The sequence below is a fragment of the Pararge aegeria genome, chromosome 6, assembly GCF_905163445.1.
Source record: "Pararge aegeria chromosome 6, ilParAegt1.1, whole genome shotgun sequence".
Lineage (NCBI taxonomy): Eukaryota > Metazoa > Arthropoda > Insecta > Lepidoptera > Nymphalidae > Pararge > Pararge aegeria.
The window spans coordinates 20,621,537-20,636,280 of record NC_053185.1 but is presented as its reverse complement, the minus strand read 5'-3'; the positions used below and the strand labels follow the sequence as shown (position 1 = coordinate 20,636,280).

The window sequence follows — 14,744 nt, the reverse complement described above, 5'->3', positions numbered from 1 at the left end:
AACTACACAGACGTCTGACGTAAGCGTTACTTCCTTCATAAAAAATCTGCGCTGTTAAAGTTATATACAAAATAAATAATAAATAAATATACTACGACGGTATACACATCTGCAAAGTGAGCCTCTAGCCTCAAAGTAAGCGTAGCTTGTGTTATATTTTTTTTTGTAAATAAATTTTACTTATAAATATACAGATAAACACCCAGTCACTGAAAAACATTCATTTTCATCACACAAACATTTTCCAGTTGTGGAAATCGAATCCACGGCCTTGAACTCAGAAAGCAGGGTCGCTGCCCACTGCGCCAGTCGGCCGTCAAATGTGTTATATTGTGTTTTAATATTTGTATTGTGTTATAACGCCCACCTACAAATCTTACAGGTTTATATCGTTTCCGATACCTCGTGATTATATCTCGTTCTAGCATGAGCTTGTGTCGTTCCTCTGTTTCATCGCCGTTCTTAGCCCAACTTAGTGTTAAGTTTAATTTTGTATGAGTCTAAGGTTAGCATAGATTGACAAATTACAGGTATTGACGGCTGTCACTTCAGATGCTGTCAAAAACTCTGTGTTGACAGTTAACTTGACGTTTAGTATAAATTACAAAGCGGATTGAAAAATAATTCCACTTCATCGAAATCATTTAAATTTGTATCAAATCTAGTGGACGCTTTCGGTGTTTCATTCTTGTTTCGGAAATATTATCCGTTTGGGTATTATTTGTAACCGCATTTGTTTTATAACGTAATAGAAAAATAATAAATAGAGAAATTTCTCTTTGCTGTAATTGTTTTTTCGACAGATATGTGTTGGCAAAAAATAAAAAACAATTTCACTGTTGCAGTGTAGGTTAATGTAGGTGAGTACTGATTTGCTGAGAGTTGTTACTTAATCCTTATCCGAAACACATTATGGGCAGGCTGTGTGCAGGCGTAGAGCTGCCTGTGTGTGCGCGCGGAGCGAGCCTTATCAACAACAATAACGGTATCCTATTCCACTGTTCAGCGAATTCTGCGGAATTGATCTCGGCTACCACTCGTTAATGCCTAGGCCGAGTCGACGAGTTTATTGATTTCTAAGCAATCAGATGGTAAATTAAAAAATACATAGTTTCCTCATGGTAACTGTGTAAAAGTTATTTAAGAAATGAGCATGTGGTGTCAAAAATGAGCTACATATGTGGCAGGCTAAGCCCTGGCCAGACTTTAATGCACTCTTGTTTAAATGTTTCGTCTAAAATGTCAGATATAGCAGCATGTTCAAAAGTTGACTTCTGTAATCCTTTTACTAATAAATGAAAAAATCTTCGAATCTTTAATATGTCCGTATCTTTCGTTTCAATTGCAGTCCATCCTAATTGCTCAACAACATGGTTTTCGAAATAAAATGTCAACAGTATCAAATTTGACTGAATACACGACTCAAATAATAGATAACATTGATAAGGGATATCAAGTCGATGCTATTTATATGGACGTAAGTAAGGCATTCGATCGGGTCGACCATATGATTTTAATATCCAAATTGTATGATGCTGGTATTCAGGGAACTTTGCTCTCTTGGCTCTCATCTTATTTGTCGTGCAGGCAGCAGAAGGTTGTAGTTTGTGGCTACGAATCAGATCCGTTCAGGGTTCCATCTGGCGTCCCACAAGGGTCCCACCTTGGCCCTATGTTGTTTTTAGTGTATATTAACGATGTGTGCGATAACATTAAATCTTCCAATTTCACCTTGTTTGCTGATGATTTGAAAATTTTTAAAGCTATAAAAACTCCTTTAGACTCTGATTATCTTCAAAATGACTTAAATAGCATATCAAACTGGTCTGTTAAAAATAAATTGCCTCTTAATATTAAAAAATGCCAACATATTAAATTTACAAAAAAACGCATGCCTCTTCAAACTTCTTATTATCTTAATAATCTGTTGCTTGACGAGGTGTATACTGTTAGAGACCTAGGTGTTATTTTGGATAAAAAATTGTCATTCAATACACACATAAATCAATTAATCAGTAAATGCTACAAATTACTGGGGTTTGTTTGGCGAAATTGTAAAACTTTCAATTCTTGTCTGGCTCTCAAAACCGTCTACTTTGCATTAATTCGGGGTCTCTTAGAGTATTGCTCCAGCATTTGGAATCCACTATATAAGGATCCTATTCTAAGGATTGAAAGAATCCAAAAACGTTTTCTTTTCTTGTTGTCAGTTCATCAAAAAAAACAATTAGTTTTAACCTCATATAGCGAAAGATTAAACTTCTTTAAATTAACTTCATTAGAAAGTCGTCGTTGGGTATCCGATCAAGTATTTCTCTACAAAATTTTAAATAATAAAATCAACTGTCCAAATATTTTGACCAAAATTAAATTTACTGTTCCGCGTAAAAATGCGCGCCTCGGTAACTTCAAACCGTTCGTTGGCAAGTTGTATAGAACTAATTTGGGCACTCACAGTATCCTGGCTAGGATTTGCCGAGAGCACAACAAGCTATTCCAAGCTACTCGTGCCGACATCCACTCATGTTCTCTTCAGCAATACAAAACAATTCTGCAACAATATATTAGTACAGCTAGTAGATAATTGCCTCGTACATTTCTGTTTTGTTTTAATTTAAGTTATGTTTTTGTTTCCTGTTTTTAACTTCATCTTACAGTGTTTCCTTCGTTACAACAATAATATTATTGTAAACTTGCGAACCCGCACTTGTGTGTTTGTTTTTTTTTTAGATACGCATGCCGGTTTGCCAGTAATTGGGTTTACACTACAACTTTATGTTTCTCAATTTTGTAGTTCCTAAGCTTGTTTCAGTGTATAATCTGTTGGTGAACCTAATAAATAAATAAATAAAATAAAAATAAAAATGCTAACCAAAAAACTAAAATCCTAATTGACATAGGAATTCTGTTTTTCATTTTCATTTATTTTTAATGATAAGACCCATCTGTAGATGTAGTAAAAGTGCAAACTTGCTGGCACTATGAAGACATAGTTCTGATAGCACATTAGGGAATCACTTGGGCCATAGTTATGGCAGCTACAGTTTTTTTTTCCTGCTGCAAATGACTGAAAGTAATCTGTCTGTTATCAGATGAATAGGTAATCATCTGGTTTCTGATCGAGCTTGTGTTTGAAACTCTATCTGTATGCTCTGACATCACACGGCTATAATAATGAACTGGACCATATTGATATTTTCTATTTGTTTAATTCATGTTCAACTTTCTGTTCTCTCATTCATGGTGTATAAATGGGTGACATAGAGGTTAGACCTACCGTGCTACGGCTGCAATGCAAGTAACAAAATTAGAATTGCTTAGTACACTATTTATGGAAAGCCTTCTGTTATGTTCGTATGTATATACAGCCGGAGACAACGATAGATGGGTATGACACAGAGAAGAAGGGTAAAGACAAAATGAAGTAACTCGTTTAAAAAGAGTTTTGGTCAATGTCAGTGTGGTCGGAGCGGCACATCTGCAGCTGCGGGCCGGCGCCATGTGGCGGCGCTGGCGGCTGGCGGCGGCGCTGGCCGCGGCGCTGTGGCTGCTGTGGGCGCTGCGCGCGCGCGAGCCGGCGCCGCGCGCGCTGGTGGCGGGGCGCGAGCTGCCGCTCATCTTCATCGGCGGCGTGCCGCGCTCGGGCACCACGCTCATGCGCGCCATGCTGGACGCGCACCCCGACGTGCGCTGCGGCCAGGAGACGCGCGTGGTGCCGCGCATCCTGCAGATGCGCCAGCACTGGCTGCGCTCGCAGAAGGAGAGCGTGCGCCTCGAGCAGGCGGGCGTCAGCAAGGCCGTGCTGGACAACGCCATCGCCGCCTTCTGCCTCGAGGTCATCGTGCGCCACGGCGAGCCGGCGCCGCGCCTGTGCAACAAGGACCCGCTGGTGCTGAAGATGGGCACCTACGTGCTGGAGCTGTTCCCCAACGCCAAGTTCGTGTTCATGGTGCGCGACGGGCGCGCCACCGTGCACTCCATCATCACGCGCAAGGTCACCATCACGGGCTTCGACCTGACGTCGTACCGGCAGTGCCTCGCCAAGTGGAACCACGCGGCCGAGCTCATGCTGGCGCAGTGCCGCGCGCTGGGCGCGCGCTGCCTGCTGGTGCGCTACGAGGCGCTGGTGCTGGCGCCGCGCGCCACCATGCGCGCCGTGCTGCGCTTCCTGGCGCTGCCCTGGGCCGACGCCGTGCTGCACCACGAGCGCTACATCAACCAGCCGCACGGCGTGGCGCTGTCGGGCGTGGAGCGCTCGTCCGACCAGGTGGTGCGGCCCGTCAACCGCGACGCGCTGGCGCAGTGGGTGGGCCGCCTGCCGCCCGACGTGCTGGCCGACATGGCGGAGCTGGCGCCCATGCTGTCGGTGCTGGGCTACGACCCGTGGGCCAACCCGCCGCGCTACGAGGCGCTGGCCGACGCGGCCGAGGAGCCCGCCGAGCCCCCGCCCTAATATACGCGTTGCATCCTTCGTAGCCTTTCATTTGCGTCCTACCACGCGAGCTAGTCGCGTCTGCGATCTCACCTCTTTAGTATGGCAGCTATGGCCTAGAATTCGGGAGCGAGCCCGGGACGTCGCCTTCCGAGTTTGAGCTCAGCGCTGCGCCAGCGGCAGCTGGGAGCGGTCGTTGTCCAATCGGCGACTTAGTGAAATGCAATTCCCCGAAATCCCAGTGTTTGTGGTCTTAACGGTTTTGAAATGGTTTGAAAAAGAACAAACCTAACGCGAGGGGCCAGCGAGCGGTGGACATTGAACCGAACTTCCCTTTCATTATATGATATTATAAATTATAATAAATAATATTTATTTTCGTTATTAATAAGTAGAATATTCTGTATTTGATTTGACCATATTTGTTTCCTTTTTAAATTCAGTAATTTGATTGGAAACCATCCGGTTTCCACTCTGTTTTCGGTCTGGTTGTAAACCCCAATGTCTTGTATGTATGAACTGCCGAATGAACGAACGAAACGAAAGTAAACTCTTCCAGCCCAGACAGTTGCGGTGGTTCCACAGCGACTATGAGCAGGGTTTTGTTTAGGAAATAATTAGCATTAAGTTGCTCTTGCATGACTTAATCGTGTGCTTGTGTTTGTGTACTCATAAACGTAGTATGTACATATCGTGTTGAATAATCTGAATCTCATTTTGTCTTGTGTCTCTGTAATTACGTTAGCTCTATAGTAAGAGGATCGCAGAAATTTAAAAACAAATTAAAGATATTTATTATGGTTCTTATTAACATTTTTTGTCTATTAGACATTATTATTATAATATTCGCTTTACCTCATATCATTGACCCATGTTCCTGCAAGTCTCCCACGCGTCACTGGAACATTTGTTACTTTCGGGAATACCGCTGTATATAGTAGATAACAATTACAATATGGAAATATCGACTTGTTCGTTATCTTTATTTTTTACTTAAGGTTAAGATAAATGTCATCAGTGGATACTTAATACTTACTTACTTAATAATAATGAGCAATTATTGTTGAGTCGACCGTTGTTGTTCCGATCGTCATTTCAGTCAATGGTCTTCTCGCGAAAAGCTTCGACCAACATCTTAAGAAGCTTTCGCTTGGTTGTTGGATCAAGGGTCGGATACGGAAGGCAGTAGTCCTCGAAACGGCGCGTATTGTGAGGAGGTTCCTCACTCTGGAGCCCTGACCACCGGTTGCTTGGGCATTCAAAAGCCCCGCAAGCTATGGGTGGAAGTTTTTTTTTTATAAATTTTTAATAGTGTTTTTTAATTTATTTTTAGGCATTGCTAATAATTAAAAAAAGAAAGAAAAATAATAAATGATAGAAAATGAGCAATTAATTTAGTAAGTTCATCACGTCAATACATCGTCCCTAGAATAGCGTTATGAGATGCAAAGGTGTTATCTACTCACCGACATAGTTAGGTACTCACTGTTATAATTCGTATAATAATAAATTTAAACTCTTTGGCGTTGGCTTTCATGCCTGTTGGGCTCCGTGGCGGGAATAAGCACTAATGTCTGACACAGGAAAGCAGGAATACCTACCGACATGCCATTTAGGTTTTAATGATTATGTTCATATTTATGTGATAAGAACAAGGACAATCGTCCTTGTTCGAGGAGCATGTAGGTACTATAACTACAATATGTGGGTGCTACCTATATGTAGTAGGTTTTTCCGTTGAAGTTAATATACCTACAGTCGAGAAGGGATCTCTCGTGTAATCTATATATTTATAATAAAACTAACTATTACATGTAACTTGATTTTATTTTAATTTTTGTCCGTCTATCTGTCTTTCTGTCCGCGCATCGCACAAAAACCACCAAACGGATTTGAATGCAATTTGGTACAGTTATAGATGATACTCTGAACTAAGCGATTAACTTCTTTTAATCCCCGAAAACAATAGAGATTGGAAATTTTTGTCGTTTTTGATCCATAAATCGATCAAATTTTAACGGACATATTTTTTTTTTTATTGATATTCTTTTTTAGTGATAAAAGCAATCTGAGACTGACGGATATAAAATTCTATTTCAAACTAAAAATGTCGGCACCCATCAATTTGGGTGGGTATTATTTGGTGCTGCTAGGAAGCCGCACATATCTCGATTATTTTGATACATAGGTACCTAATAGGTAAGCTGAGACGAGTAAATCCCGTGAATCTATTCGGTCCTGGACAGCTACCTACGTTCATTTGCCATTGCAATGTTTACTTGATTGATTTGTGACACACAGTGGGCGATTGAATTTCCAAGAGCAAGAATAGACATACCTAGGTATTTGCGCACACTTTAGTTATGTTGAAATAATACCTATGTTTAAAGCAGTTTTATCGCTAACTTCGTTCGTAAGTTGCATCCCGTAGTTTATGAGGATGAAACCGCAGGGCACAGCTAGTTTCAAGTATTTTTCGACCCATGCATTGATTAAATCGCTTTCGGAATAAGAGATGATAATTTCCCGCATGTGCTGTCATGAGATATGATAGAAATATATATTTATCGGCTACGAGGATGACCTCTTTTGTTTTGCAAACGATAGATAAGCGCCCCGCTACCTACCTACTGCTAGTCCCAACCGCATTGCATCGTAAAATCGAGGCGTTGTATGTGTATACAACGACATCTGCGAGGAGATTGCTGAGACGTCGCGTGGTGGCGCACATAGCGGCCGCTAGGGGTCGCTTCTTGCTGCCATGATAGTGTCGAGAGTGCACGATAGGTGGCGTTAGTATTTTATTTAACTGATTGATAGATGTCACTATGTATGTGGGCACTCGAAAAGAAACCTTAAATAAGCTTTATTAAATTGGTAAACGAGCTAGGAAGAATTAGGTTAATTAGAATCCTGAGTCTAGAAGCATTTCAGGCCACGAGAAACAAAAAACTTTGTCACGCGTGGTAAATACAACTTTTCACTTCAATAGCGAGAAAATACAAGATTGTAACAGAAATATTTATTGAAACATTAAGGTTTTAATATATATAATAATTTTTTTATTTGGGATAGCTAAAAAATTATGTGTTTTTATTCTTTCTATTATTGTTCATACACACTTTACAGTAAACCATATTTATACTTTTATATTAAAACACTAGGTATTATAAAATTACATTTAATCACTATGTAAATTATAGTAAATTAAATGAAAACACGACGCCCGACGTGTACTGCAGCCTCTGAGCTTGAGCACAGGCCGAGCCGGTATAAACCGATTACCGACGTAGCGCCTGTGCTCACGCACACACGCGCCTCAATATATTTAGTGTACCTATCGTAGCGCGCTTGTATGAAGCTTTGCCTCTGTTCCGTTTTTCCTCTGTGGTGAGAATGGGGTGTGTTAAAATATTCTGCTTTTTATATTGATCATGAGTAAAAAAAAATGGGTTAAAGAATCACTTAATTTTTCATCGTGTGTTATTTGACTTGTCCCCTTCGGGCTTCAGGATAGTTGACCATACAGCCTATTCGAGTCGTATAAAAATATTTGTTATATAATATCTTTATTCAACGTGCAGTGTTTATTTTATCTTTGGCGGAAGAAATACTATACTTTTTTAGTCCCTGGATTCTTGTAATAAAAATAATAATGTGCTTTAATTATTTTCGTAAATATTTATTTTCACTGCGTTAAATAGCTTAAAATTTGCGACGGTGCGACGGACGGCGATTACATACGAATACACAATACCTATGTATACAACAGGAAATATTTCAAAGTGTAATTTCTTAGTATTATATTGGAAGGTATGTCGCGTGATTTTCTTCTCCGTAATTTAGCAATGATTTCCAATAATTATAAAAAAGTAGTATGAAAATCAACAATTGTAATTGTAATGATAAATTAATGAGACCTCCATCAATCATATGACCTGCCCGGTACGATATGGCCGGTAGTTGTATTGTATTTAATGAAGGGACGCCTGTCGTTGCCAAACGGGTGATCTGTCCTATGTCAGGAACATCTCACCCTATCCCTCATGTTTGAGACACAGGGTTTACAGGTGTCCCGGCATCATCCCCGCCGGAAACCTACCAGTTCCTTTGGTGAATCTAACAATATCTCCGGCCGTTCAAGCGTCCGGCAAAGCCACGGGTATACCTTGTTTCTGATGGATCCTAAGAAATCTCAAATGAATACCCAATGTGACTCTAACTCGCTTATCTTTTTTACAGAGAGCTGTGTAGGACATCGCTCACGCGAAATGGGTCCAGTAGAACATTATTAAACGTTGAACATTGTTAATAGCTGTAATACAGTTTCTAACTAAAACAGTTGTTACCGTTCCTTAGATTATAAGAATCCGTTGTAAATGAGACACAATAAAGACAATTATTATTATTATTATTGAAACTGGCTATGTCCCGACAGTGATTTTACTAAATGACTAACTATAATTTGTGCAGTAGGTTGACCACGATGGGGAATTCGTAACGAATTGCTTGAATACCTAATACTGTTACACTAATAAGTATTTAATGAAATAAATAAATATACTACGACAATACACACGTCGCCAACTAGCCCCAAAGTAAGCGTAGCTTGTGTTATGGGTATCAGAATATTTGAACGGATAGCAGGGTCGCTGCCCACTGCGCCAATCAGCCCTCAAAATATTAATTATTTTATTTATTTCGATAATTTTTTCAAAGAGAGTATATCTATAAATTAGCATACATATTTAGCCTATTATCGATTTCAACGCGTGCGAGGCTGCGACAAAAAGCTAGCTGTATACGAGATGTATACCTACGTAGTTTATCTAGGTATGTAAGAATCTTTACTTTAAGTAGGTAGGTATGTGATAACGAATAGGTAATAAAGTAATAAAAATATCCACAGTTTTGGCTATACATTTATGAATTAGGTGTCTACTTACTATTAGTTATTTATTGTACCCATGAGACGATGATAAAAATTTCATATTTTTTAATAAAGGTAAATTAAGCTTTTATTTAATGATATTTATGATTTACAAAGATTTGACTCATAAATATCATTTAAATGATATTTATGAGTCAAAGTATAACAATAGCAATATGAGCTTAACCAAACAAAATTGTAAAGCTCTTTTTTATAGAAGTTAGAAACTAGGAAGTCGTTCAGCTGCCACCCAGCCTGAAGGCAGCGCCGCCAGTGCACTGTGCAACTGCAGCCGTGTGTGCCGCCGCGCGCTCGCCCCGCGCCCTCCCAGAGCACGGCGCCAGTTCAATCAGTCGCTCAGTGCCGCACGGACTGTCGTAGTGAGAGCTCGCGTCGACTGCGCCGCGGACCGCGCCACACGTGCTCGCGACGAGTGAATGTTGTTGACTTGTGAAGTTCTGACAGTGCATCGGTGAACCGGCGGGTAGTACTCGAGACTCCACTGTCTGAAGAGTTGAGATCAGTTGCAAACAAGTATTAGCGGTGCCGTGCGGGTGTAGCATGCCGTGTGACCGTGGCCGGTGAGGATCGCGCTATGTTGGCGGCGGCGCTGCTCGCGCTGCTTAGCTGCGCGGGCGCGGGTGGCGCAGGGCAGGCCGCGCGCCCCGCGCCCGTGCCTGTGCCGCGCTGCTGTCCGCCCGGCCACGAGCTGGCGCCCGCTAGCCTTCGAGTGGACGTGCTGCGCGCCGCCGACGTGCCGGCCGCCTGCGAGCCCGCGCCCGACGCGGCGGCCTGGGCGCCGCTCGTGTACGCGCCCGCGCGCGGCACGTTCCTGGAGCGCGGGCGCGTGCCGCCGCACTGGCGAGTGGAGCACGCGCGCGTGCCGGAGTGCGAGGAGCTGCGCGTGCTGCGCGAGCACGCCGCGGGCTACGCGCTGCTGGCCAACAGCGGGCGCCTGCAAGTGCGCGGCGGCTCGGCGCTGGGGCTGGCGGGCGAGCGCTGGTGCGCCGACGCGCGCGTGGCGCTGGCTTGCGCCGAGGACGCCGGCGGGCGCGGCGTGGCCAAGTGCTGCGCGCCCGACCACGTGTTCGACGGCGCGCGCTGCGTGGCGGACGCGGAGCGCGCGGCGGCCGTGCTGCGCGAGCTGCGCCTGCTGGGCAACGGCAGCGCCGTGGGCGCGGGCTGGCCGGCGTGCGCGGACGGCTCGCAGTACGCGGTGGCGGGCGCGCTGGACGCGGCGCGGCTGTCGGACGGCGCGCTGGCGCTGGGCGGCGCGCGGCTGGCGGCGGGCGCGTGGTGCGCGGAGGCGGTGGGCGCGCAGGGCACGCGCGTGCTGGCGTGCGCGGGGCGCGCGGCGGCGGCGGGCGGCGCGCGCCAGCTGCTGTACGGCGCGGCGCTGGCCGTGGGCGCCGCGTTCCTGGCCGCCACGCTGGCGGCGGGCTTCGCGCTGCCGGCGGCGCACCACGCGCTGCACTGGCGCTGCCAGACGCACTACGTGGCTGCGCTCATGCTGGGCGACGCGTTGCTGGCGGCCACGCAGCTGGCGGGCGAGCGCGTGCCGCCGGGCCCGTGCCGCGCGCTCGCCGTGTGTATGCACTTCCTGTTCCTGTCCGCCTTCTTCTGGCTCAACACCATGTGCTTCAACATCTGGTGGACGTTCCGGTAAGTGCTCGCTCGGACTTCGCGTTTTTTTCAGCATTTTCCCACTGCGGCTAAATTCTATTCGGTTTGTTTTGCACAAATAGTACCTGTAGCCACTGATGCGGCTTCTTTTTTATGTTTAATAGATATAGGATAAATAATAATTATTTCATCTTACCAGTAGATTTAGGAATGAAACCCAAATAAGTGCAAAAGGATTATATCATGCATATGCCAAAGTTCTACAGCTTTCCCGAGAATTTTTTTGATTGGCCTGGAAGTATGTGAAAGGTTCATATGTGTTATGCAGCGAGCACGGTCGTCCGGTCAGAAGTAGCTTTTAATATAATTAGCGTAAGAGTCACATTGCACCAGGAGTCAAGTTTAAAGCCTTACTTTGTCTCGTGGCGCTCTTACTTGAAGGATTCAAGGTCGAAGCACCCATGTGCATGATGTTTGCTGATAGCCATTGCTCTCGTCGGAGAGGATGCGTCGGTTCCAGAAACTGGTGAATTGGCTACAGAAATAGGAATGTTGGCCTTAAAACGAGCCAAACATATCATGCTCTGTGAATTTTTGGCTCAATTTGTCCCAATTTCTACAAAATGGCATCAGAAGGTGTAAACCGGTCTATAGAGGGTGCATAGAGAAACTCGACCAAAATGCGACCAATATTTTTTTTTTTACATACTCATATTATTATAGAATTATTAAAATAGTGGGAACAATGACGGCAAAGACGAGCAATAATTGGAGTTCAGTGCTTTTGGAAAATTAATTAAATATTCTCTGGGATCTCCTAATTCGGGATACAGTTTTTGCGTGCGGTGGATGGCAGTTTAGAATACAGTTATCACTACTCTCCTTTCGCGGATGTGGTACGAGGCAACTGAGTTAACTACTTCACTACTACTACTACGTCCACTCCATTAGGGGCAAACCCTTCCGTTGGGAGAGGCCTCCAGTCCAGTACTGAGCAGTGTGTGTCCGCAGCGACTTCCGGCCCACGTCGCTGGAGCGCGGCCAGGAGGCGTGCCGCCTGCGCGTGTACGTGGCGTACGCGTGCGGCGGGCCGCTGCTGCTGGCGGGCGCGGCGGCGCTGCTGGACCGCCTGCCGCCGGGCGCGGCGCCGGGCGTGCTGCGGCCGCGCTTCGCCGTGCAGCGCTGCTGGTTCTACGGCGACATGGAGATCCTCGTGTATTTCTTCGGGCCCGTGGGCGTGCTGCTGCTCGTCAACCTGGCGCTGTTCGCGTCCACGGCGCGCCAGCTCACGTGCGGCCTGTGGCGGCGCGACGAGGTCAAGTCCACGTCGGAGCGCGCGGCGCTGGGCCGCGTGTGCGCCAAGCTGGTGGTGGTCATGGGCGTGACGTGGGGCGCCGACGTGGTGTCGTGGGCGGCGGGCGGGCCCGAGTACGTGTGGTACGCCACGGACCTGCTCAACGCGCTGCAGGGCGTGTTCATCTTCCTGGTGGTGGGCTGCCAGCCGCACGCGTGGGCCGCGCTCAAGCGCGCCGCACACGCGTGGTGCGCGCGCGCGCCGCAACAGCAGCACTCGTCGTCGCACCTGCCGTCGTGCGGCGAGTCGCTCACGCACACCACGGCCGCGCCCGCGCGCCTGCCCATGGAGACGGTGTGCTGACCCGGACCGGCCCGACCGGCCCGACCGGCCCGACCGGCCCGGCCTGCCCGGCGAGACGCTAGTGACGTGAAGTGACGCGCCCGACGCCGGCCGACGGCCGAGCGCTCTGGCGCCGCCGACGCGCGGTCGGTGTGCGGAGATGAGGATCGGATCGCGCTCGGAGGAGACGCGGCATTATTTATTATACAGTATTATTTTTGTACTAGTATGTAAGTGACGAGTAGGCGCGGATGGCGAGGCTTGTATATAAGTGCGTACCGCGGAGTAGCACGTCTGTATATAGTAAAAATTGTTGTCGTGTACGTATTTGTATGATGTATGTGTTAATTTATAACTCAGTGTACGACGGACTATGACGAATCGTCTCCGGTGGACATCTTGCCCGCACGATTGGCTGTTGAAATAAAAATGATTGTGAAATTCAATATAATTTTAATTCATTTCCCAACCTGTACACTCTAGTTTTCTTTAAAGAAACTCACGTAAACTCGAGCTAGTTTAAATTGTATGCCAGTATGTATGTCGTATTCATGGCCAGAAGACACGATTCAGTTCAAAAAATTTGCGCTTTGAAGCAAGTCGCCGCGCCGACATGGACGAAACATACAGTCACATCGGCTATTTCAAAGACTGCACGTACTCTGCTGCGACACATCAAGACAATCCTACAAGTCACGACAGAGTCGTGACTTGTAGGATTCAGACGATTGTTATTTAATTACCATTTTTATTTTCCTAAATTATTGATTATTATCAACCTATTAGGCCACGCCGTCAGTGAGCGCCGGCCCTTACCGCCCTCCTACAGGGCACGGGCCTCCCCTCTCAATGAGAAGGGGTTAAGGCCGTAGTCCACCACACTGGCCCAGTGGAATGATGATTGGACGGACGATATTTATAGGCAGGTATACTATACTACTCATTAGACTCACTTATGTTTAAGTCCAATACCGGATCATCTCCGAAGCCAACTTATATAGACTTCACAAAACACTGGATGCTCCGATATCCGAATTCCGATTGAAACGTATTTAATGTTATTTGGAGAACTAGTGTGTCACGTATTAAATAAAGATACACCGCATAGGTTAGACTGGTCGTGTACTGTAGCGAAGTTCATTCAAGGAGTTGGGCAACGGACGAGGTGTCGCCCGCTCGTACCCAGCAGGCGGCGGCGAGTGCTACTCAGCCGACCTCATTACTTCGTACCTAGTAATGATGCGACAGCTTAATCGCAGAGCACACAAACATATAAACTAATAAGCCTACCGTTCGGGCCACTGCACCAATTAGGTAGATAGTAAGGCAAGTACCTCCTTGCGTCGTAGTTCTACTGGCCTTTCTATTTACATGTTAAGCCCCAAAAATGAACACACTCAGCCAAAAATCAGCTTATTCTGTCGTTGCTTCCACGCGATTTAACACGTCGCGCATCGTCACGTCAACGAGAGTGACAGCTGAAGCATTCCGAGCCCTCACTGACCCACAACGTGTAGTGCACCGTCATGATTCTTTAGGATCCAATATGTGAATATCTTTCACGGTTCACCGAGTAATAATAATAATAATCATTTATTCAGGCTAAAAATGATGGATATAATAGAGTAGCCACCCTCAATGCCTTTAAGCTGTTTAATCGCTCAATGCACCTAATTTGTATATGTCTTACATCGTTATGCACCTGCCTAGGTACCCACATAAGTATCTTTTGTAAAAACAACACCTTAGAAGCGAGATTATTAGTCAACTAACGCCCGTTTTCACTAAAGACCAACACGGAAATAGTAATTTAATAAGTAACGCATCATCTAAGGAGATTCCCAAAGACATACATCAACCGTTCACGGATTTTTTTTTATAGACATCGCCTAAATAATTAAGCGTTCGATATAGGCGATGCATAGGATTAGATAAAGCGGGCATAAATGTTTTTCTTTATACGGTCACTATGAGATAGCGAGACGAAGTATAACGTCAAAAGGTGTTATTTTTATATTGTACTAGCCGGCTCTCGTGACTTCGTCTGCGTATAAGTCAACCTTAAAAGATCGACATGTTGTCTCAGACTTTTTTTAGAACTTTTAAAGGGGAAGTACTTTGTC

The 14,744-nt window shown here is 45.6% G+C and overlaps 2 protein-coding genes across 3 annotated transcripts; both read left to right on the top strand.

Annotated features, from left to right (window-relative positions):
- Positions 1 to 566: 566 nt before the first annotated feature.
- LOC120624209 (protein-tyrosine sulfotransferase) lies at positions 567 to 5,239 on the top strand. The gene is made up of 2 exons (XM_039890612.1): positions 567 to 860; positions 3,460 to 5,239. The coding sequence occupies exon 2, from the start codon at positions 3,500 to 3,502 to the stop codon at positions 4,451 to 4,453; it is 954 nt and encodes a 317-aa protein (XP_039746546.1). The 5' UTR covers positions 567 to 860; positions 3,460 to 3,499; the 3' UTR covers positions 4,454 to 5,239.
- A 4,277-nt stretch (positions 5,240 to 9,516) lies between these two features.
- LOC120624208 (probable G-protein coupled receptor Mth-like 1) lies at positions 9,517 to 13,067 on the top strand. 2 transcript variants are annotated; one of them, XM_039890611.1, is made up of 3 exons: positions 9,517 to 9,884; positions 9,918 to 11,024; positions 11,997 to 13,067. In XM_039890611.1, exons 2-3 carry the CDS (start codon positions 9,958 to 9,960, stop codon positions 12,640 to 12,642), a joined length of 1,713 nt encoding a protein of 570 aa, XP_039746545.1. In that variant the 5' UTR covers positions 9,517 to 9,884; positions 9,918 to 9,957; the 3' UTR covers positions 12,643 to 13,067. The 2 variants fall into 2 exon arrangements, with proteins under 2 accessions (XP_039746545.1, XP_039746544.1); XM_039890610.1 differs by having other exon boundaries at positions 9,518 to 11,024.
- The last annotated feature ends 1,677 nt before the right edge of the window (positions 13,068 to 14,744 follow it).